The sequence below is a fragment of the Alligator sinensis genome, unplaced genomic scaffold (assembly GCF_000455745.1).
Source record: "Alligator sinensis unplaced genomic scaffold, ASM45574v1 scaffold966_1, whole genome shotgun sequence".
Lineage (NCBI taxonomy): Eukaryota > Metazoa > Chordata > Crocodylia > Alligatoridae > Alligator > Alligator sinensis.
The window spans coordinates 669321-693735 of NW_005842161.1; the positions used below are offsets into that span (position 1 = coordinate 669321).

The following is a 24415-nucleotide window of genomic DNA, read 5'->3' on the forward strand; positions in this document are numbered from 1 at the left end:
GAGGGGAGGGGATTGTTGACTAGAGAGGAGAAGGAAGGAAGGAAGGAATTGGCTGAGTAGAAAAGTCCTTTCTCTGTGTTCCTGCATGGTATTCAATACCTCATGCTGACGTTAGACTAGGGGGATGTTTTCTTTTAATTTAATAGAGTTCATCTTTATTGTTTGCTTGTAATGTGGAATAATGGGTCAATACAGATGGAGTTGCATCAGTCTTTGACTCTAAAGAGTATGTTCTTTTGAAACTGATGGCATTACAGTAACCACAGACACAAAGATTACGCTATACTGTTAGGCATTTAGATTGCTCTTAGTTACCAGCCAATATTTAACTTTCCAGGAGAGATTAGATTTAACATTTTATTTAATATAAACATAGGACAGAGTACAGTACAGTTATTTGGCTGACAAATGTTTATAACCCAGTGCAAAATGAAGTTCCTTGAAGTTTAAGGTTTCTCTGTTCCTTTTAAGAGAATAACAATATTATCCAGTGGAGTTCTAAAATCTGTCATTGCGGTGATTTTCATTCCACAAGAGCACAGATAAGGTAGGTTTTTCCTGACAGTTCTTCATCATGTATAGAAAAATCACACCTTGTATTTTAAATAATTTCTGCCAAATAGCAAAAATTGTGAGGCAAATGGAATTTTCACAGAAATTTTTAAGATTTAAAAAATGTTTACTTCTCAGCACCAAAAATCAATAGCATTTTCTTAATCCCATGCAATTGTGCGAGCATGAATATAAACACATAAACACGTGTATACATACATACATTTATGTGTTTATACTCATGCTCGTACAATGCTTTTGATATGTGTGCATGTTTATAAATATAAATATATCTATGTATGTCATGCTCACACTATTGCACAGGATTAAGAGAATGCTATAGTTTTTTAGTGCTGATAAATATATATACATAGATCTTTCTCTCTTGCTCTCTTTCTCTCTCTGTCTCTCTCTCACTATATATATGGACTTCTTCCTTGCATCTCTAGAGCCTATTTTAATAACACTTGCAGCAGCAGGACACATACAACTATTGTTCCCCGGCTTTACTTATAGTAGGTTAGGGTCCTATGCCTTGTAGTTGTGCAACAAGGTTGATTGTGTAGATTTAGTAATAAACGTAGGTTAGGCGAGGATTTGCTTGGGATAGTTTGGATAGGGATTATCCTGCTTCAGGCATGGCGTTCAACTACATGGCCTCCAAAGGTCCCTTCCAGCCCTACTTTTTTATGATTATGATTCATATATACATGATTGTATATATAATATACGCATATATATGTATATATGTATGTATGTATATGTATGTGTGTGTGTGTGTGTGTGTGTATGGATCTCCCAAATAATGAAATACATAACTCTATATACTGAAGAAGAAAATAATTGATGTTAGGAAGTGATTTAATTCATGATAAAAAGGTATAACAAGAATGAGGAGCTGAAAGATGGAGAATTCAAATTGGAAATAAAGTGCAAATTTTTATCAGGAAGGACAATTCAGCTTTGCAGCTGCTCACCAAGCAATATAGTGAATTTATTATCCCTTGAAGCCTTTACATTGAGACTGAGTGGTTTTCTAAAAAATAGATCTACATAGCTCAAACACAGGGTATTGGGCTTGATAGTTTTTGCTCGCATGGCATCAGAAAATAATTTCTTGCACTGAAGGATTCATTGCGGGAAATTCAATCATTTGAAGGTCATGCTGGAGGTTAAACTGGAAGATCATACTTGTCCCGTCTAGACTTAAAAGCCTACAGCTGACTAATCCAATCAGAGGTTTTACTTTTATTTTAAATAAGCAAATTCTAGGAAATAAAATGCAGAGATTGAATTGGGTTTTGATTAACCTTCCTAGAGTTGGTGTGTACTGCAGCAGTCTGCTTGAGGTAGCACACCTCAGTTACCCCACTCAATTTAGTTTAGCTTCAGTGACAGAGACCCTACTGAAAAACAACACTGGAGTTTTGTAATGGTGTTTTAATAGTGTCACAGGAAAACTGGCTCCTCAGAGCAATTGATTTAACTATTGCTGAATAGCCATAATACAAGCAGCCATGTTCCCACTGAACTAGACTGTTAATATCCCCGCCTCTCCCCCCAAAACCATGGGCAGCTAGCCTGCAATTAAAGCCCCTCTTGATTTGTGTGTGGATGGAAGCCAGGTAAGGGGAAAAATGTAGGCTCTATCTTGAACTAACAATGCAGTGAAACAGGACTTTAGACAAAGGAAATCTAAATGTATGGCTCTGTCTAATCCTGATACAACTGAAATGCACAGATAGAAATGCGTTAAACACAGTGTATTACTCAGTGGTGCCAAATATTACTTAAGCAAAGGGAGGCAAATCCAGCCCCTGACTTGATGACTGCCAAGGCTCTGCTGGTAAGAGAACTGTGGTAATATTAGCATGTAACTGGGGGCAGAATTTTACAGGGAGTATCTTTAAAGGTGTGCAACCCATAGTCTTGGTCAGCTGTGCAGCAAGGAAGGGGCAAGTGGGGTTCAGCACAAGAGCAAACTTGAGGATAGTTGGGCTAGAACCAGAAAGTATGTTGGTGCACAGATGCTGTTTCCATTTTGTCCCTGCTACTCATGGGAGTTCAAAGACCAGAGAAGCTAGTCCAGATGCTGGGAGGCAATGCCTTCCACTGAGTGCTTTTGTAGATACTTCCTAGCATGGGGATAGGATTCCCTCCTCCTGCCCCTTGCCCATCTTCCTGGCAGTCAGCTACCACTTAGGAGTTGTATGTTTGAATACTATGCACTGGCCCAGGGGTGTCAAACATATGGCCTGCCCACAGAGTCGTGTCATTCTGGTCAGTGAGGCTCCCAGAAACTTGCGGGGAGGCAAGTGGGAGTGGGGCCTCTGCCAAAATCTGGGCCATGAGACCCTGTTGGTGATACATATCAGTAGTGGGGGGGTCAAGCAATAGCTGTGTTAACTGTCGCCCAAATCCAGTCCACATAAAGTCCCATGGATCTGGCCCGGGGGTGGGGTGCATTTATCACCCCTGCTCTAGCAAATGTGAGTGTGTGCGCATGTACGACTGTGTTTGTGAGTGCATATCCTAAGTTTTTTTTAACGAAGCAAGAACCGCAGGGCCAAATTCTGTGCTGCAGGGCCAAATTCTGTGCCAAAACCTGGTGCAATCTCACTGATGTAAATGGGGGCCACTCAATGCATAATCTCACTATTCATATTGGGCCTAGCCCTAAGTGTCTTATTATGTATTAAGTCCTCTCATCAGCAAAGCTCCCACTCTCTTCCTTGAGAGTTTGCCTAAGTACAGAAATTGGTCTGCCTTAGTCACAGTGGACAGATGGGCCATTTCAACTCAGGTGGACTTTTGATCTCAACTGAGCTGAATTAAGAGTTGGGAAAGGACCTCCTTTGTCCTTTGAATATATTGTAAAATTCAGGAACTTGAGGTCAGATCTTCAGGTGGTCTGAACTGGCACTTCATTTTCTACTAGCTGAGCATGTGAATCTTTTCATCATTATGGTACAGAAATTAAAACAAAAAATCCTTTCATCTTCAGTAGCAGTGAACTGGAAACATGGGTGATATACGAAACTTCACACAGGCATTGGAAAATGTTTTCAAAGAGATATTTCTTAACTACATGAATGGCTGGAGGAACAACATGACAGCAGAACAAGATGCACTACAAGAACGAGTCAACGCTGAAAACTTCAACTACGTTATCTTGTACCTGATGGTGATGATTGGCATGTTCTCCTTCATTATTGTGGCTATCCTGGTCAGCACGGTGAAGTCAAAGAGGCAAGAGCACTCCGATGACCCATATCATCAGTACATTGTGGATGACTGGGGAGAAAAGTATAAGAGCCAGATCCAGAATAGAGAAAACTTTAAGTGTACAATCCATGAAAACCTTGGTGCAAGGGAGAAAAAGAGCTCACCTTGACTTATTTGAGACTGTAATAGTGGACAAATCATAAAGTACTGCCTATTGATTTTGTAAGGATTTTAGTTGCCATTACACTATTAGCTGAGTATACAGAGATATAAAGGCATAAATTGTTCCAGGAAAATAAAGTTTACTGCCACACTGGGAGATCTTTGGGTGAGACTGCTTAGTGGGTTGTCCAGGAAAGATTCTGTTTTAGATTTCTATTCTGCTTGGTTTAAAGAGGCACTGAAGGCACAATTCCAATGAAAAACTCCCCCAAAATGGAGTGGATTTGAAATCCACATAAGGATCTGTATCTGAATGGTTTAAATCTAAGTCAGGAGTGTTAAATATTACAGCTTGTGGGCTGGGTCAAGCCTGTGAAACCCTGTCCTTAGGTCTGAGCAGGCCCACATGGGGCATAGGTCTGGCCCATGGACCCACTTCACTGTCCCTTCTCCCAACATACCAGATCTGGCAGTCACTCCAGCCATTCTGGGACCTGCACTGCATGTGGCACAGATCCCGGAGCAGCCAGAAGCAGCTCTGCATGTAGCACAGTCTAGCCAGGGGTGAATAGTGCAGATCCCAGACTGGCTGGAGCAGGCACCATACTACAGGCAGGGTCTTCTCTGCCTGAACTGAGTTACACGTTGCCTGCTCTGGAATACATACTACACAAGGTGCCCACCTTGGCAGCTCCAAGACTGCACTGTGTATGATATTGTTCCCAGATTGGGCACTGTGTGTGGCAGTCTGGCTGGGATGGGCACCATGTGTAGCAGGATGCCCACTCTGGCTGGCCTGGGATCTGTGTTATATGCTTCTGACAGGACTATACCACATGCAGCACCCGTTCTGGCTACTCCAGGTTCTGTGCCACACACAGTGTGGGTACCAGACCAGCTGCAGCAGCTACCAGGTCATATTTCCTGGGGAAAGGGGCATGGGACTGGGTCTGTGGGCCTGAACTGTCCTGTGGACCCACCCTGTGCCACTTATCTGGCCTGTGGGACCAGAGGAGTTTGACACTCCTGGTCTAAATCCTTAGACCTGAATGCATATGAACTTTGAGGTGATTAAAATTTGGATCATGATCCAAATAGTGTAGTTTGATCCCACCTTTAAAAAACATATGCAAATAAAAATATAAGTATATACACACACATGTTTTTAACAATTATTTTACATGTTAAATCATAGCAGGTCATTCATTACACCTATATCCATTAAATATAAACACTGGCTTTACTGTATATGTTTCCATTAGCTCTTATTTTGATCTTGTTCCAGATCAACAGCAAGGATTTAAGATATAGCAGCTCGAAGGAGTCCAGTTTTAAAGTAACAACAGTACTTTAAAAGTCACCACTGTGACTTAAGTTGGTAGAGAGTGAAACCTTTTCTGATGTGATTTTTGAAATGTAAAACTCTTACCTCTTGAAGATATTCTGCTGGCTAATCCCTCCTTTCTTTTTTTGTCCAGTGGAGAAGTCTGGGATTTGGACACCTGGGATATACTTACCCTGCAATTTGTATATGGCTATTAGGACCCTGGGCACCAATAACATCTGTGTGTGTGTGTGTGCGCGTGTGTGTGTGTGTGTGTGTGTGCACGCGCGTGCAGGAGATGGTGGAAGGAAGCCAGTATCCTACACATAGGATCCATGCTTCCTGCCTGCCATACAGGTGTGCTTTTTTTTGTCTCAAGCGTAGCCTTCTGCTCATGGGAATGGGTGTTTTTGAGGTCTTGAAGTCGAGGCTGTATCTTCTCCTGTGTTAGTGAAGCACCACAACATGTGCCTAGGTAATACTGGTAATTATAAGCAGAGCTTCTAGGATCATCTGTAGGTCATGTTTCCTGAAACGTCTCATCTGTTTTCTTACAGTGCCAAGCTTTAACCATTCAAGCTGAAACTGGCCATGCCAGGTGTCTGCCTCAGGGGGATTTTCTTCTTCAGATTTTTCAGGCGAGACCTATCCATTATTTGTGATAAATTTATGCTGAGGGTCAGAGTTTACTGATGTGTGCCCAATTCAACAGTAGGGCAGCAAAGCTTTATCCAAGCCAGGTGCACACTCAGTGGGCATGTATACATGTGCAACGGATGCAACTGAATCGACTGTGGAGCAATTTGTACTGCAGTAAACTACTCCCACAGCATTTACACGTGTGCCCCGGACAGCAGCAAATTGAGCTGGAGAGGAGCAGATTAGGTCACGACTGCTCTTGCCCTGTTTGGTTCTCTCTCCAGTCCTTCCTGCAGCAGCCAGAGGGAGCTCCAGGCTCCAGTCAGAGATGCCTGAGTGCCAGCACCAGGCTGACAGAGCATGAACGTGAGCCCCAGGCTCTGGCTGGCTGCAGCAGTGTGGTCCAGGGTCTGGGGGCAAACCTGGGCTGGCAAGGGGCACAGGGGTCATGGGTGACACAGGTGGCTGCATCAGGTGGCAGAGGAGCTGGCTAGGTAATGAGGCTCCTGCAGCTGCTGACCCATGTGGCTAAGCAGCAGGCAGGAGTGTGGGTCCTGCTGGCTGTGCTGACTGGGCACAATTTACATCCAGGTCAGCATCTACACATACATTGCTGCACAATAAATAACAAATAACTCCACAGTAGGACGTTGTTTATATTTATTACAAGTTTATTAGCTTCTGCAACCTAATAGCCCTGCATGTGTAGATGCAAGATGTTTACCCTGGAGCTAATTAGACAACTCCACAGTAAACACTTCATGTAGATATGCCCAGTATGGTGCTGCCTGGCGCTGTAACTGAGCATTATGGGCATGCCCTCCCATTTAGCCTGAATGTAAGGGCTCATCTTACTCTAATGCAATAGGATTCAGCCCAACAATCCATAACCATAATAAGTTTCATAATTAAAGGGTTTTCCTTTTTCTGGCCTCTCTGAGAACAGGCCCCAGGAGTTGCACCTTTAACTCTCTTGAGGTGGAATTCTACAGTTCTTCTAACACAAGGCTCAAAGTAGAGTATCCTGGGCATGTCTACATGTGCAATTAATGCACATGAATAAACTCCAGAGCTTGTTGCTCCAGAGTTTTTTGCTCCAGATGCACTGTTTGAACATGCACCCAGGAGCAATAAGCTTCAGAGCAATTAGCTCCAGAGTTTATTTGTGCATAGCACATGGAGCCTGGTGGGAGCAATGGCACATTAATGCACATGTAGACACTCCCACTGTATTTAAAGGAATACTGTTCGGCTGAAACTCAACATATTTAAAATAATATCCCCACTGTGGCACATAACACCAGTTTTATTCACAATGACCTGGGGAAGGGAGGTTATTTATTTATTTATTGAATTCATATCCTATCCTGTACAAAAGGCTCAGAGCGGCTTACAATAAAACAAAACAACCAACCTAAATGAAAAAACAATTCCAGGTGCTTTTTGAAATGGAGAGACAAAGCCATCAACTGGCACAGCTAGTGTAAGTGTAAGTTACTGAGCTCAGTGAAGTTGTGCCCTTTTACTCCACCAAACATCAGGTCGTATCTGCCCAGGCCAATAGCATGGAATTTCTATTAGAACAAGGACTTAAAAGCTTTTTGAAAAAAAGAAAGAAAGCTGCCTGGATCTTCCTTATGATCAGTTTGTCCTGGATTCATTCTCATCATTTTCCTCATGCTAGGAAATGGGGTAGGTTTCTGTCTTCTCCCCTAGAGTGATGTTCCAGTGTACTGGACTGGGGCTCAGGAGACAAGGGCTCAATTTCCTGCTCGGTCACCCCCCTGTAGTCACCTGATATGCACTTAGTGGCCACCCAGATTTAAGGAGGGCTATTAGCTTTACTTGGTGGACAACAGCCCATGCTCTCACTGCACATCAGACAGGCCTGCTCAGTTACACACTTCCCAAGTGACCATGGGCAAATTAACCAGCACCATTTCAGCTTCCCAGTCGTGAGATGGATGTGCTACTTCATCGGGTATTGAAAGGATAAAAAACCACTAAGGATTAGGAGGTGCCCAGATCCCGCAGTTTTTTAAGAAATCAGAGAGCGCCATACAGGATATTTTTTGGTCTTTTCTTGTTATTCCTGATGTGGGGGGGAGAGAGTGATGAGACAAGTGAGGAACTCAGACCTAGAGCGTTCTTAAATGTCACATGACCTTGGTTTTTAAGGCTCAAAAAGCAGACAGCAGAAACACTTGTAAAAAGGCATTTGTCTTCCTTATTGAGAGGCTACACAGGGCTGTTATTAGATTTCATAGACATTCGGGCTGGAAGGGGCCCCAGAGGCTCAGCCAGGCCAGCTCCCTGCCCCAGGGGCAGAAAGTTAGCGGGGATCATAGGATCCCAGCAAGATAAGCAAAGGTTAGAAAGATGTCTGTCTGAAGTGGCTTAAACAGGAGATATTGTGGGTTTCCTTTCTTTTCAAGAGCCAGAGCCTGATCTCTATGAGCAACACCTCAGCAGTTGTCACTCCATAGGACCAGTCACTCACTGGGGTTGTCTGCGGTTAAACCTGCCCGTGCTCCCAGCCTGCCACTGCTTGCGCTGGAAAGGGAGCTGGAGAATGGAGAGTTACCAGCCTGCCTGCGGCCTTCTGGGAGCTGTAGTTTGCACGCCATGAGGCTGCGGGGAACTGTAGTGTGGTTTCGCTTGCCCTGCCTGCGTAATGGCTGCTTGCTGGAAGGTAATGTATCGATCTGTTCCTTCGGATATCTGTGGGGTTTTTGAAATCAGCAAATGACTCAGCAGCCTGGGTTATCTGGGACTGGATGCTGGCCTCTGACCTGACCGTGCAAGCTCAAAAAGAAGTGTGTTTCGAGGAGAGAGAGTCACTGCTGCTCTCAGGGCAGAATGGGAAACAGGCTGAGCTCCACAATCGGTCACACAAGGAAACAAAGCACCAGTCCCCTCCCTCCCCCATCTGGCAACTGCTAAACAAAGTCGGCTGTCGTTTTAAAATTCAGTGGGAGCCCATTTGGTTGATTTTTTTTCACCCCTCTGCACTGCCAGCGAACCCAGACGGCGCTACCAAGTTCTGGTGCCTGATACCCTAACCTGACTTTGGCCAGGCCTGCATAGTTTCACTTTTGCTTGGTTTCCCTGGAAGTTGAAGAAGGAAATAAATAGCAGAAATTAGGATTTTAAATGACTGTGCATTGGAAGAAAAAAAAAAAAAGCAGTGTCCCAAACGGTGTGCGTAGAATTCAGAGGGGTGTCCCTACGTGATGAGGAAGGAGGGTGGCTAGGATACAGAGGACTGGGGTTGGGGAGGGAGGGAGGGTTTAAAGTAGGGAGTCCAAGGTGGCCATGGCAGGGTAAAACAGCAGAGTAGGTGTGGGTAAGGTGGTCAGTGAGTAGGGGAAATGCAAGCAGACTCCTGGAGTCTTAATATCACTGGGAAGATGTGGGAAGCTGGTGGGTGGTAAGAGGACAGGTAGGCCCACAAGCCTGCGTGATGTGTGCTGTTGCCTTTTGAAGAATGCTGGCTCTCAGTCTCAGCCGCTGTGTCTCTGTCTGACTCTTGGGATATGACAGGCTACTGGGTTTGTATCAGGCAAAAGCAATCTGGCATATGATTGTGAAGCGGTGCCCTGGGACACAGAGGTTAATAATCTAAAGGGCTACAGGTTTTTGTTTTATGATTTTGACCCAGTTGCCGACTCTTTATATTGCCCTTTGCTCTTTGTTTAATTTCCAGAGCATGAAATAAAGATCTGCCAGATGGACTTTTATTTCTGCAATTCCAGGTATGCAGATCTTGGTGGTGCTTTATGATGTGAGTAATCCGTTAACATTGATTTTAGGTTAGGGATTATGGGACACATCTGTCAGTTGCCTTGCTGTGAACTGGAAGGACTCCACTGACCTCCCAGTGGAGCGGCACAGCCTAGAGCAGGATGTGCATCTGTGTTTGAGCTGCAGATATATAGGGAGCTGGCTGTCCTGAAGTCTGTCATCCTGTGTGATACGTGCTGTTGCCTTTTGGTTCACAGTCTCATTGTGTCTCTGTCTGACTCTTGGGATATGACAGGCTTCTGGGTTTGTATCTGCCCACAAGATCCACTGTAGGGTGTCTTGTGATGCATGGTGCAACAAGTGAGCCACAGCAGTGGGTACTTTACCTACTCAACTGTTACAAAATATATCAATTGTCTCTTTAAATACATGAATCAGGGAAAGGAGGGGGAGAGGCAAGGACAAAATATGTTTCTGCCCAGATGTAAGGAGGATACACATTGTTCTAGTACAGGTTGTAGCCTGCCATCTTCTAGCTCCTAATTCAGCCAAATGGAAATGTATTTTGCATTTCTAGAAGCCTGCTGATAATCTTATATGAGCCTTAATGAATAAGTCTTAAAGCCCCTTCTGCCTTATAGGTACAGTATGATCAATCCTGTATTTTACTGCTGAATAAGTAGAGGTATCAGCAGGCCAAGCTATTTTCCCCAACCAGGATGACTCAAAATGCTGGTATTTCTGTGCTGCCTTGTATCATGTGTATTTATGTAAATGTGTACACAGCAGGTGTAATGCTTTCTTACTCGGGGAGCGAGCAGATAATGATTTGGCTGTGAAGGTAGACAAGAAGGACAGTCTATTGGATCAGGCCTAGGACTGAGACACTGACATTGAATTATTTGCGCTGCCACAGACTTCCTGTGGGGACTTGGGCAAATGTTTTAGCCTGTCTGTGCTTCAGTTTATGATATGTAAATGGGGTGGGCAGGACAGAGTCATCTTGCCTCACTGAAAAGTTGCGGGGATAAATTATGTTGAGATGCTGCTGCAGTGATGGAGGCCATATGAGCACCTACGATTTTAAGCCTGCTATGCACTTGTGCATTTTAAGCCTGCTATGCACTTGTGTCAACAAATACCCAAGGTGCACAGCAGTGGAGAACGTGGCCCAGGAAGCCTGCGGTGGTGTACAGGGTGGAACCTGCTCTCCCTTGCATGCCTTAAGGCAAGACCTTCACAAGTGAAGGTAACGGTGACCTTCCTTATGCTGGGCCCAGGTCTCCTTTTGTTATTGCTGTATTAGTCAAGGGAATTTACGTTTTGAGGGCAACGAATAATCTCTGGGCATAGATGTTTTTAAACTCCGAGCTTTTCCTTATCTGCCTTTGAAAAGGCAAACATGAAACTTTGGCTGTTTACTTGCCTGCACACTTTAAAGATACCACAACCTTGAAAGTAGAGTAAGTGAACTTTCTTTTTTTTTCAGCCAATGAAGTCGTGCTAATAAATGTTTCTTTTGAAAAGAGCAAAAGCGAATCCTCCCTTTCTCTCTCTCTCTGTCTCTCAAACACATATACACATACTCCTTTTTTTTCTGCCTGTGGATGCAGCCAACATTCACAAAGTCTGGCTCAAGATGAAGAAAGAGGAGAACCCAAAGGGAGATCAGTGGAGCCACTAGAGAGAATTGGTGTGCGCACTGACATATAGAGATGGCTTCAAAGCTAGTTTGCAACAGGGAATGAAGGTGAGATTCTGAGTAGGAGAGATCCCTGGACATGTGAGTTTCCCTCTCCCCATACACATACTTGCCCTATATGTGACTTCAGTGCAGTTACATTTACATTTACATCATTTTGTAAGGAGAATGGACTTTAAACAGTGCAAAAACACCTTGCACTTTATGATATATCACTCAGGCTCCCTACCCAAAAATTTTTCCTGTACCCAGAAATAACTAGATCCCTGCTGCCTAATTGTCTCCAGAATTCAGGGAATTTTTAGAACCTCCAAATTTAGCCCCCTCTCTAGAATATTTAAAAAAAAAGACAACCCAAGCTATTGTACTTTAAGTAATTCATGATTATGATGAGGTTAATATCTGACAAATGCCATCCTGGCCCTGCCGCCATTTTTAAGTGCGGGGATACTGAATGCATGAGACGCTGTGGGTGCTTTAATTAGAGTGGCTGTCAGGCCACTCTAATTAAAGCACCCCTCTGCCCATCCCCAGAGCAAGTGTAAAGATGCCCTAGCATTTTAAGGTAGACCTCTCTTAATATTCTTTTTTGTGACATGGAGACTTCTTCGTTCACAACTGCTATGATACTTTATTAAAGGTAGGAAATATGAAGGGGACACCACAAATCCTAGCCTGCATACATGCATGTAGATTGTCAGAAAGGCAGGTCAGGACCGGTATAGCTGGCTAACAGAACAGATGGGAAACCAGATATATACTAGAAGCCACTCTCTCCCTTTTTATCTCTGGATTGCTTGTGTCAATCATGTGTCCTGGTCAGTGGAGTGGTTCTGCTCTTCATCACACTGTATAAATTACAATCCTCAGAAATGGGGCCCAATGGAGAAGACATTTCTTGACCAATCTGAATGGACGAGGGGCTTAGGTATAACAGGCATGCTTATTTTTCCCAACAGTCCAAGTTGTATCAGAGGCAGTCTGGTCTCTCCAGGGCATGACAGCTCAAGCCCCTTGCTACAGAAGGATCTTCTGTGGGAGTTTATCAGTGGTCCATTCCTGCAGCACAGCCAGTGTCCCAGCATCGGTGGTGGGAAGAGAGCAGGCCTTCCTTTTGGTAGGGAAAACTAGGACATTTCTGCAGCTGGGAGGAAGGCAGTTGGCAAGACACTTGGCTCCTTTGTCTTACAGTAAGATCTGAATGGCTGCTGTCAGGAGCTTGTCGTTGTTATTTGTACAACACTGCAAGAGTACACAGCCCCCTCATAAAATTCTGATGAAGCTATGGTCTTTTTCCTGAAGATCACACAGTGAGTCTATTGTTGCATAGGCAGACAGCTCAGGGACGGGCAGGGCTTGGGTGGAGAAAGCTGTTTAATTTGGAAGTTTCACAACCAGTGGGAAAGCAGAGGCAGAAACCAAAGTGCAGTATTTCATCTATATGCAGCTGCTTCATGGTCATGTGTGTCCTCTCAGGCATTTCTCAGCCTCAGAGCTGAGCGCTGAGAGTCAAACCAGGCACCTTGGGGAATCATGGCAATTAGTTCTGTTTTCTCCTGCTTTATAACCTTATTCTTATGGCGCTTTTTTATTGTCAAAAGAACCATAGCCACATTTTCATTTCCCCCCAGTTGATACTAAAGACAAGAGACATCCTAGTTCTGGGTATTCAAACTCTGAAAAGGACTGCTGGGATTGGGAACCACGACTGTGCTTTTGATGGGGCTGGTTTTCTCAGCTATAACTCAAGTGTACAATGAGGCTGCTTAATCTGCACACATGTATAGACCTCATGCCTACAAAAGCAACCTGCATCATGTATTTAGACAGAACAGCTGCAAGGATCCACTGTGCTGAGAAGAGACAGGGCCTCCCACTTGCAAGCATACAACACCTGTTCCAGGCCTGTCAACCTTCTGCTCTGTGCAGCACTGCTACTGGGTGCTGTTCCTGTCACTCGAGCAGCTATGAAATAACCCACTCGCTGCAAGAACCTTCCTGAATGTTTTGGGACTCCTGTAGCAGTAGGCTAATCAGCATGACGGGCTAATGAGCTTGTCAGATGTCTGGACTGTGGATGTGTCAAATGCAAGCGGATTGGCTAAACTACTTTTTTTTATATCCTCAGATGAATCCACCCCTATTGGTTTCTTACAGATCTGACAAGCATCTGTAGTGACCTGTGAATTCATCAGTGAAGCAAGATGGTGGCCTTTAACTGGAGGGTGAGGACATTTTTACTTGAAAAACTGTTGTTGTTAGAGAGGGGGGTGTTATGATATAATTGGATGTATTGTATGCCAGTGTGTGTGTTCAGGTTTGAGGAGATTTAACCACAGCTCCATGCCCCTGGAGCATGTACAGCTAATGTTGTTTTCTTTCATATGCGTTCAGTGCTGTGCAAGCTTACTTTTTGGGAGTATTGGGAGTGAGGACTGCTGCTATGGGAATCAGAATAAACCAGGACGCAGGCTGTGTCTTGCTTCCGCATTCACCCATTCCACGTGGTGCTTCTGTTCCCAGGCTCTGCATCTGCTCTTTTGTCCATAGGCACCTTTTATCTCTGCACAGCAGATGCCCCACCCTGTTTGTCTGTTTACCTGGGCTATAAATGCTCTGGGTTGGGAACCGGCTTCCCATCTCAATCATATACCTCCATTCATCCTCTGTGTAACAGGTGACATCATGCATAAGTTTGACTCAGTAATTGATCCACGTGCACATAGGTACAGCCCAGCACAAAGTATGTTAACAGTTGCAATGTAGGCAATCAAATTATATTTAGCAAAACAGCAGTTCTAACCACCAGGATCATTTATATCTTTATGGACGTTATATAGCTACAGTTTAAACAGTAGCAAAACTTAGGGAGGGCAGTGGGTAAGCAGTGGAGCAGTGACGATGTGTAGGGGGTGCACATGCACCCCCGAGAGCACTGGTGCACTCCCTCACAGCAGCGTTCCTGGACAGGGGGGGCAGGTGAGAGCACTGGTGCCCCCCTGACAGTGCCAGTTGGGGAGCGTGCCAGGAGAAGCGGTCCCCACGCAGTTGATCCTGCTGATTTGGAAGTGCCAGTGGTACGCTGCTGCCGGTTGTGGATCGGCAGAATCGATCAGCAGGGGACCCCTGCCACCTCCCCGGTTGCTGACTGCCTGCAAGTTCCCACCCCCTCAACCTGACTCAGGAGGCACCAGTCGCTCATGTGGTGGAGGGTGCGGACAGGGTGATGACTACAGTTACACCACATTATATCTCTGGGTTTAAAGACAGTATGACTTCTTACAGTTTGGGAGAATAATAGAGGATGAAATTCTTGGTGGGCTTGGGCTGCAGTTGTAGATTGATAGTCTAATTTCAGAGGTAGTATGTGCCACGGAAACTGGTTGGTATTATGAGAATCTTAAACTTGAGCGCTTTCCAGTTCATACCTTTCTAAATAGCTAACCTTAATGGAATAGTACTATAAGAGTATTTTTGGTATTTAATATTCAGATACTAGCAGTGCTGATTTTCAAGGGACTAGCATTTCCAGTAAGTCTTAACTGTCAAGTTACTTGGCACTGGGTAGCGGAAAGAAAGCACCAATTACATAGGCCTGTTAATGCTTGAAAATAGCAGGCAGGAAATTCTAGCATCCACAATACATTTCTCTAATTGAATTCTCTGTTATCGGTTGTCCAGTCCTCTGCCTTTGTGATTGTTTTAAAGTTCTTTGTTACACAACTCTGTAACATCATTGTTTAATAAGGCTGAAGCGGATGTCGGGTATTGCTGATCCCAACCTCAAAAGTGAATAATGAGCCTGGCTACAAAACAGTCCTGAAATTTAGAGCATGAGATTTTCATGTAAGAAGAGAATTTGGGTTTTTATTTGCATTCTGGTTTCTGAACCTTTCACTTCACTCTTTGAGAAAACTCACTCATACTCTGACTTAGGCAGCTGACTTTTCTTTAAAAATGAAGCCTGAGATTTCCACAGGGTCACATGACTCTAGGAGTTTGGACTTTGAATGAAACATCAGCTAGTGCAAGGCTCACTCATTATCTGTGCCTTGCGGAGGAGGATTTTCCACAAACATTTGTGCACGTGCAGAATATTTGCAGGATTCTGGACTTAATTTGGTTTCCTCTCAAAAATCGAATACTGACCCATTGCAGAGATTTGATTAAATATCGTTCATTTTTTTACTGTCCCTAGTTATGTAAACTTTTCTTACCTAGGCCCTGTTTCCCTTTGAAGAACTACACATTTTCTGGGAACACAGTTAGTGTTAGTAATATCATGCTGAACCAAGCTGGGCTTTGCCTACACTTGCAGTTATGCTTAGGGCCAGTTCAGCTACACTCACCGCTGAAAATCATCTCACCTTTTCTAGTGTAAACCCACATCTTCAGGGAATTAGAGAGCCAATCCCATATGGTATCCATGTTTTACTGACTTTCAGTGGTAGGCGATGTTGACTAGAGCATTACTGTATTTACTGGAATCCAAGACCATTCAGAATTTAAGACAACCCCTTGAGAATTAGATTCTACACATAGGAAATTTATAACTTTGTTATAATCTTCCATGTATGAAATCTAATTATTGGAGGATTGTCTTATATTTATCACCCCCCACCATGGTAGGCCGGCAATGGAAGAATCAAACAGCCTGACCTCTACCCCTTGTCCCCCTTCATCTTGCCCTCGGTTGCCTGTCCCTCAATCCACTTGCTCCCTTCCGCCTGCACCCCCTTGCCTCTGAACCCACCGTGCGATGCTTGTACCCCATCATACCTGCTGCCCCACCACTTGCTCCCCTGCCAATACCTGCCTTCCACAGTGCCTATGCTCTTGTGGTGCCTGCCTCACTGTGCCTTGCTCCCCTGCTGCTGACCCCCATGCCTATGCTCCCCTGCCACCTGCTCTTCCCTGCTGTTTGTCCCCTCCTTGCAATCTCCTTCCGCCCCTGCCACTCCTACTCTTAGAGCTGGCCCCGGTCCCGGCCCGAGGTACTAAGCATATACTGGCTCCAGCCCTGGCCTGGCCAGGGAGCAGCAGTTGTGGGGAGGCATAGGTGGCTAGTGGGTGGCGAGAGGCAGGGTGCAGACAGCAGTGGGGAGGCACGTGGGCAGACATAGCCAGGGGGAGGTGTCAGGGGCAGGTAGGGCATGTGCTGGGGGTGGGGCTGTTGCTGTGGGTCTAAACCTGAGTCTGAGTCTGAGTTGGGGTCACACTGCAGCTGCCTGTTCCCAACCAACCTTGTACTAGAATCCAAGATCCATCACATCCTGAAAGGGGAAAACCCAAGTCCTGAAAGGGGAAAAAATAATGTCTTGGATTCTAGTAAATATTGTAGTAATAAGCAACCACTAACTAATTCTATAATGTTTTGCTTGTTTTTCTGTTTTCCAAGATTCAAACATAAGTCAAAATGATTGGCCAGGCAGTTTTTTGTGGAGATAACATATGGTCTGTATCTTATTAACAAGCAGCTCATTGGGAATATTTTGCAATAAAGTTTTGAACTCTTTTGGCTGGAAACAGAGGTCATTGTAACCTGAGGAGGCAGTTCAACACAGAAACATAAGGTTGTTTGGCAGGCTCTTCTTTTATGGAAAACTGTATTTTAGTCACAGAAAAGCAATTAAAAATAATCAGAATGTATTGAAGGTATTTCCCAGCTCATCTTTATTACCAGTGTAGGGCAGCAATAATAGACTTATCCCAGGTAAAATAAAACATATAATATAGCCATTGTTTGGCATATTCCCAGGGTGTCTCCAATACTGCTCTCAGTCTTGGGTGTGTTTATTGGTATCCACCCAATGGTACTCCTCTAGCAGCTATATTACATATTTTTAGCATGTAGAGAACAGAAACATGTGGGCAAGGTATATTGTCCCATCAGCGTAGTCTGAGGTAATATGGGCATATCCATCATAGCTCCTTTCTGGAATGCCTGCAAGGAAATGAGATGAAAGCTCTTCAAGGTTGGGTGATCTCTGCCCCTTGTCATAGAGAGGAAGGATGGAGTAATTTTTTCATTTTCTTTTTGGGCTCACGATATCTGCATGGTAGTCAGAAAGGCCTATTCCTTCTCATGAGAAAATTAAATATACATCTACCTGTGTTTCAGTGACTGACCTATCATATCCATGTTATCAAAAGCCTAACAACTCTTATTGCAGGCCTTTGAAAATATAGCTTTGAGTGAACCCAAAGTGCTATTTACCTTCCTTATAAAACTCCAGTATCTATAGGTTCCAGTCACCATCCAAGACACTTTATGAGAAGACAGTGTCTGTGATTTATCAAACACAGGCATACAATCCACAAGCTAAAGCCACTGACTCAACCCTTGAGTTCATCAGTTTCACACGTGGATATCCGTCTGTAGTTCCTGATTTGCCTTCACACTACAATTACAGCAAATTAACATATATAAAGACCTTGGCCTGAAACCAACATTAGCCATTTCTTGGTGAGCTCACCTTTGATACTGTTGAGCAGCTACCTACTGTCAGGCCCTGATAAGATGGTCATCAATACATATAAAATGCTCCAAGGATGAGTAGACACTAGTGTAACTCAAGGAATGGGCTACAAGGAAGGTACATGACATAGACTCTATCTAGAGTTATAATGTATAAATATTTCCAGCAAATAATTATATCTTCAGGATCACAGGGTAAATCCCAGCTCCATTGGAAACAATGCCATATCTTCTGTAGAGTACATTAACTTCGAGGAAAGCAGATACTCCTGAGTACTGCTCAGGATGGCAGACTTGCTCATGTCCAATGTCAGAATCTGAACTGAGTGCAAGAGTTAGGTTTCAGCTCTGAACACTCACAATTATCACCCAGTGAGCACATCTACACAGCGCCCTATGGCACGCTACGTGGCCGTACGACGCGCTATGGTGACATAGTGATTACGTGAGTCTCCACATGATTGCTAGCTACATTGCCATAGTGGCATGCTCCCCACTTACCGTGTGCTGCTATGGCAGCGAACTGGGCAAATTGAAGCATGCGCTGCCTGTATGCTGCAGTACGGGCAGTTCCTGTGCTGTGCTTTAGTACTTCCAAAAGGCAGTAGTAACAATGGTGCAGCAACAACGTCACCATACAGTGACGTGTAGACACGCCCAGTGGTCACTTTTTGCAAGTATCCTAAGGTAGTAACTTAAAATGTGTTCTTTTCCTCCACAGCAGTCTTGCCATCATTTTCTATAAAGCATAGGGATATTGAAGGGAGGGATATTTTTTTGGGGGGGAAGGATATCTCTTATTGGATGAGAAAAAGATTACTTTAGGTTCAAAAGCTTATCTAAAATCCCTCCCAACCATGTAGTCACTCCATAACACATAATTCCCCCACAATATCCTTGCCTCTCACATGTTTCCTGGACCATTGTGGCTTCAAGATCTCTCCAGCACTACCACAAGGGATATGAACACAGTTAAAGCAAATTCACACAATCCAAGGGAAGTAATTTTGAATGCTGATCTACGTGGTCTAAAATTTCCCATGGGAAAAAAGTATCAGTTGCATTACCATAGCCTTAAACAACAGCACTGTCAGGGCTGCTAGTATCTCATGGATCTGCTTTAAATGTCACAGTTGCTCAAGTGTTCTAGTAACTTTGTGTAAACATCTTGTATTATATTTCAGGCTTTGGAGAATTTCCCCCTGTTGATGTACATTTTAGCTGCTAAAACATTAATTCTTTGTTTGGCTTTTGCTGGTGTAAAAATATACCAGAGAAAAAAGATTGAAGAAAGAATGAAAAAAGAACGTGGGGAAAAGCTGAAAAAGGAAGCAGACAAGAAGGAAAGTTGAAGCTTTACATGAGGTATAACATTACTTGATGTATTAATGTGGAGTTATGACATTATCTTTTTAAAGCCCATTATACTGTGGCTCAGATACAGTCTGATTCCAGTGTTATAGCTATCATCACCATTTACGTTGTAGCCGCAAACAGTTCTTGCAATACTTTAGCACAGGGTTATCTAGCTGCTGACCTGTAGGCTGCATGGGACCTGCAAGAGATTAAGTTGTAGCCCTCAGACTCCTGCTGGGCAGCAGCGGTGGTGTTGGAAGGGGTGGCTACAGAGAGCGGTTACAGCCACCCCATAATTTGCTGTAGCTCCCCCTCCCAGCACCGCCGCCCGACCCACCTGGCTCCTCCCCCTTGGTGGAAAGAGCCTGATGCAAGCCTGGCTTCAGCCTGCAGCAGCAGCCTGCCCTTGCCCCGCACACAGATGTGGGGGACATGTGCCCCCCATGCCTCCACCAGGGGTGCACGCAGTGGTGGGAACTGCCTTCCCCCACTGCAACCCCTGGATGAGTCGCAGCTTCATGCCCTGCCCTGCCACACCCTGGCTGGGCAGAGCCTGCCCTACCCCAGCCCCACTCCCTCCCTTACCGCAGGGGCCGTGATCTCCCCCCCTCCCCCCCCGTGCCCCTTCCTTGCCCCACACCCCTTTCCCCCACAGACTTACCAGCTGGACACTGCTCTCCAAGTTACCAGGCTGTACTCCTGGTTGTGTACATGCTGTGGCTGTGCACGTGCACAGAGCATTTATCGGCAATATTATTGCCCACATCAGCCAAAAAAAGCTGATTGCTGATAATGTCAATTTTCCTTCTATTGGTGCTGATACAATATGAACCAATGTATCGCTGTACCTCTACTGGATGGATGTTGTATCAGAGTTAACTGATTTAGGTTAAATCAATTTATTGAACTTCTGTCCCAGAATCGATTCAGCTTCAGGCTTTTTGACTGTCTGTACTTAGCCCAAGAGACAACCTAAGATTTAATTTAACTTAAATATACTATGTGTTGCCAAGTGTGTTAGCTGGAACAGCCAACTCATCTCTCAAACTGTCCTCCCAGACAGACGTGTTAAACAAGTTATGCTACACAGTGGCTTTTGCATTTGACTGGAATGAAGCAGAACCATTCCTGGGAGGTTTTAGGAGTTCCCAGTTGTTAAAGGTCTGGACTGAGTTCTTAGAGATGGTGCACATTCTCCTTCCCACTAGTTTAGGAGGGAAGTGAGGATGCTTGGTACTTTGCACAGTCAAACCCAGTATTGAGAATTTTAGTCATACTGGTAAAAGTATCAGAGTCTGTTATTTAGAGTCTAAGGCTAAGTACAGACAGTCAAGAAGCCCAAGGCTGAATTGATTCAATCTTCACAGGTTAGTCTAAGGTGCGTAGATTGAACCGATAAGCAAGTGAACAAACATTCACTTTGGATTCTGGAAATGCAGCCGCATGCCTTCAGTGGCCCAAGCCAGAAGCTAGAGGATGCCTCCCTGCTCAGCTGAAGCTTGGCCCAAGGCTAGCCCACCCACCCTGCGAGAGGGAGTTTGCAGGGGAGGTGCAAAGCATCCTGGGATGCTGGGGGACTATGAGTTAACTTGAATCTGGAGAGGATCTGGGACAGAAGTTCAGTTAAGTCTAGGGATTCCTGATTTTCTCTGATTAAAAAATTGCAAATTATTTGATAAAAAACCCAAATCCACAATTAAAATGAAACACCACTATGTATATAGGTATAAGTTGAACACAATGTTTTATTTAGATATTTACAATTTTAAAGCAATTTGGAAGCCTACCAGTGCCTCAATCACTATAATAAAATAAATTCTAAATACCTATGCATTTTGGCATTTGATTTGGGGGTTTTTAACACGGAAAATCAGAGCTCCACCTGCCCCCTTCACTCACCAGGATGCATGTCCAGGCTCCTCTCTCCCAAGCCACAGCCCCCTGGCCCTACTGTTGTCCCTCACCCCAGTCACAGACTCCAGGGCCTGCTGGTCTCCCTCACTCCCCACCTGTAGGCCCCCGGCCCTGCTGGTGCCCCTCATCCTCCACCCACAGTGCCCTACACCACCCAGTCCTACTGTAGGGGGCCCCCAGCTGCCAGGTCTATAGGGCCAGGGATCCAGGTGCATAGCCCCCTGCCTCCCTCAGCAGTGCCCAAGCCCTGGATGCTGCCTGTGGGAGGCAGTGGGTGCTGCGGCCCGAGTAGGGAGCCCGGCTTCCCCTTCCCCCATGGGCGGCACGGCAAGAGCGTGCCACCCTGCTGAAATGCCCCCTGCCCTCCTGGCAGCAGTGAAGGGCACAAACTGTACTGCTGCCCCTGCTGCTGCTGGGTGCCTCGGCAGGGCGTGGGGCTTACAGTGGCAAGGAGCTTCCTTGCCTGGCCCCGCTTTGCCCTGTCAAGCTGGGTCCTGCCCACTGGGCCATGGAGGCCCCAGGGGGAGGGCTTCAGGGCAGGGAGCCTGAGCTCAACAGAGCCTGTCCCTGCCCTGCACACAGATCTGGAGGGCACGTTCCCCCTTTTTCCCCTGCCCTGGGAGTGTGGGCAGCCAGCTTCTCTATATGCCGATTCACATCACTTAAGTTCAAGGTGTGATTTTTAAACCACTTTAGTTAGTCTGGTTTATTACAGGTCTAAGTCCATTAAAAACAGCTTTAAGCTAGTTAGAAACAAGCCACCCAAACTGAAATGAGAGTGGCTCCATAGGGGTTTGCAATTGCTTGACTAAAGCAATCCAAGTTATAGATTAGGCCTAAAGACAACAAAGAACGTAAGTGGAAATATAGCTTTTGGGATACAGTCTACACTGTTTCTGCTCTTGAGTTTGCCCCCGCCACAAAAAACAAGTGCCTCCTACCCATTCACCCACCCATTCTTGCTCACCATGTTCCAAGTTTAGCACTGAGGTGTTAAGGACTTTCCATGGGAGCCCCCACCTTGACACTCCCATGAAGAGTGGTGGTGGGCACTGTTGTACTGTCCTCACCACTGCCTTTCTGGGTTTGGGAGCTGGAGCAGACAGGCAGCACCTTTTCTTCAGGAACAACCTTAAAAGAGGCCACAGACCAAGCACACACACACACATACCTACAGGGACTCATCTGGCAACATTGTGGATCTGATAGAAATACCAGCATGATAGCTGTCAAAGTGGAGCAGGAAGGGAAAATCCCTGAGATACAGTGAGGAGAAAACAGTATAAGCTACTTTGGATTAACTCCTCTCCCTCCAACAGGATTTTTACTGCTTGTTGAGCACTAATAACCAGCATAAGCATGGCAGCCCCTGCTGTGTAGTGCTGTACTCTGGGGGGAGGATGGTTGTTGACAGAGACAGAAAGATAAAGCGGAAAGTGTTTTGAATTCCTTGTATGTGTGGTACTTTCAGTTGATGTCTGTGAACGATTGGTCTATATACCAGGAAGACAGGGAAGAACATTCTGTTTCACTGACTTAATAAAGATTTACTAAGTTCTGGGGAAAAGATTTCTTTTTATTATTAAACATAAATACATCTTCTCATCAAGGGCTGGTGGACAGAGGTGGCATACAGATGGAAGGGCTCTCCATGCAAACCATAGGGACACAGCACTAGTGAGGTGTGGGAAGTCTGGCTGTTGTGGTGGGTTGAGTTTACAAAAGCACATCGTTTTCCACCTATAGGGTACATCTATAGGGCACATTGCAGTTCTGTATAGACATCCCAGGCTAGCTGTACAACAGCTGGCTGAGGTATCTCAACCTGATACTGCCTTGTGTCATGTAGACATACCCCGGTTAGCTCATGCTTAGACTGATCAGTACCACTTGGCTGCTTCCAAAACCCGTGGAGCTGTTGCCACAACCAGGTACAGACATTACACTGTTACTGGTTTAAGTAATTGGAAACCAGTCTATACCTATAATAGAACAGAAGTTCGGCACGCATAGTTTGGTTTTAAAATGGTGGAACCCGGTCTAAGATCCTTCCCCACCCCCAGGGCAAACGTGTGTTTGGTTCACTACTGATCTAAACTATGCCGTTTACAGAAAACAGCATAACTTAGATCAACTCCAACTTGGGCTTTTTTAACGTCTGTACATAGAAGGAGATATCTTGGTGCAAAGGGCAGATCTATTAGGGTTAAAGGCTTTGCATTGTCTGGCATCTTGGCTTGTCGGATTTGGAATGGGAACTACATCTTCCAGTCAGTGCTACTAGATAGGAGCAAACTTACTGGTGCTCAGCAAGTAGTAAAAATACTATTGGAGGGAACAGAGTTAAGCCAAAACAGTGGCATTCTCCACCTGTTCTTTGGTTCCAGAGCCTTGTTGCAGTGTTGCTTTCTGAAGGAACCATGCTATTGTGATAGATTAGGGAAGCCAAGGGACTACTGAGGAGGGAAAAGGGGGAAAAAAGTACCATTGTCTATGCTATGGTGCCATCAAGCTCTCCCCAGAAATACTGGGACACCTATAGTGTTGGAGAGCTAATGTCTTCACAAGGGGGCTTTGGGGGAGAAATGAACACTTCAACTCCCAAGATTGTTCTGTGTTATCCCCAAGGTATCAAAGCTGCAGAGCATTGTGTCTTGCTTCAGCCCTGATTTTTTCCACATGGAAAAGTAGATTTGGCTCATGCAACATACCATGTAACCTTTTGCTTTTCTCACTAGCTTGCCCATTGGTAATTATTTTTCTCTTCTCTCTCTCTTCAGACTTCTTGACACTTGGCAGCTTGCTTGGACTGTGCCTGGGAGAACTGAATGATGTGTGCGAAGGAATAAAACACTCCACAAAGTAATTCTTTCTTGAGCTGGATATTGACTTTTTATACACACAAAAGGCATATTTAGGGCTTTATTTATGCAATAAAGATTCCTTTGTCAAAGTGGCCTTGGTCTCTGTTTACTAGAAATATTCCACTTAAGATAGCTGCTGTGAGAGAGGCTGTTTTTAAGAGTCAGCTGCCGAGCGCAGGAAGGCTGTCCCTTTTAAAGAAGAAAAACACTTGAAATCCATCACAGGTGCATAGCATCTGGATGGGGCATGTAGAGGACAGACAATAGCAAGATCCAGAATCTTCTTGCTACTTCCATAAAGGGACCAGCTACAAGGGAGGACATGGGGGTAAATCAGAGACTCCCCCAAGGCTAAGTCCTATTTTGTTTTTATGCACCTACAAAAGAAGAACCTGAGTGCTACTTACCTAGCCATCTAAGTTCCATTTTGGGCAGGTACGCAGATTTTAGATCCT

The 24415-nt window shown here is 44.9% G+C and overlaps 2 protein-coding genes across 6 annotated transcripts; both read left to right on the forward strand.

Annotated features, from left to right (window-relative positions):
- Nucleotides 1-3574: 3574 nt before the first annotated feature.
- On the forward strand, nt 3575-4000 carry KCNE2 (potassium voltage-gated channel subfamily E regulatory subunit 2). The gene has a single exon (XM_006025713.2). It carries the CDS (start codon nt 3575-3577, stop codon nt 3944-3946), a length of 372 nt encoding a protein of 123 aa, XP_006025775.1. The 3' UTR covers nt 3947-4000.
- A 4457-nt stretch (nt 4001-8457) lies between these two features.
- SMIM11A (small integral membrane protein 11A) lies at nt 8458-24049 on the forward strand. 5 transcript variants are annotated; one of them, XM_025206541.1, is made up of 6 exons: nt 8458-8594; nt 9609-9657; nt 11260-11396; nt 13477-13573; nt 19011-19191; nt 23877-24049. In XM_025206541.1, the coding sequence occupies exons 4-5, from the start codon at nt 13553-13555 to the stop codon at nt 19176-19178; spliced, it is 189 nt and encodes a 62-aa protein (XP_025062326.1). In that variant the 5' UTR covers nt 8458-8594; nt 9609-9657; nt 11260-11396; nt 13477-13552; the 3' UTR covers nt 19179-19191; nt 23877-24049. The 5 variants fall into 5 exon arrangements, with proteins under 5 accessions (XP_025062326.1, XP_025062327.1, XP_025062328.1 ...); XM_025206542.1 differs by lacking the exon at nt 11260-11396 and having other exon boundaries at nt 9609-9686; nt 13506-13573; XM_025206543.1 differs by lacking the exon at nt 11260-11396 and having other exon boundaries at nt 13506-13573.
- The last annotated feature ends 366 nt before the right edge of the window (nt 24050-24415 follow it).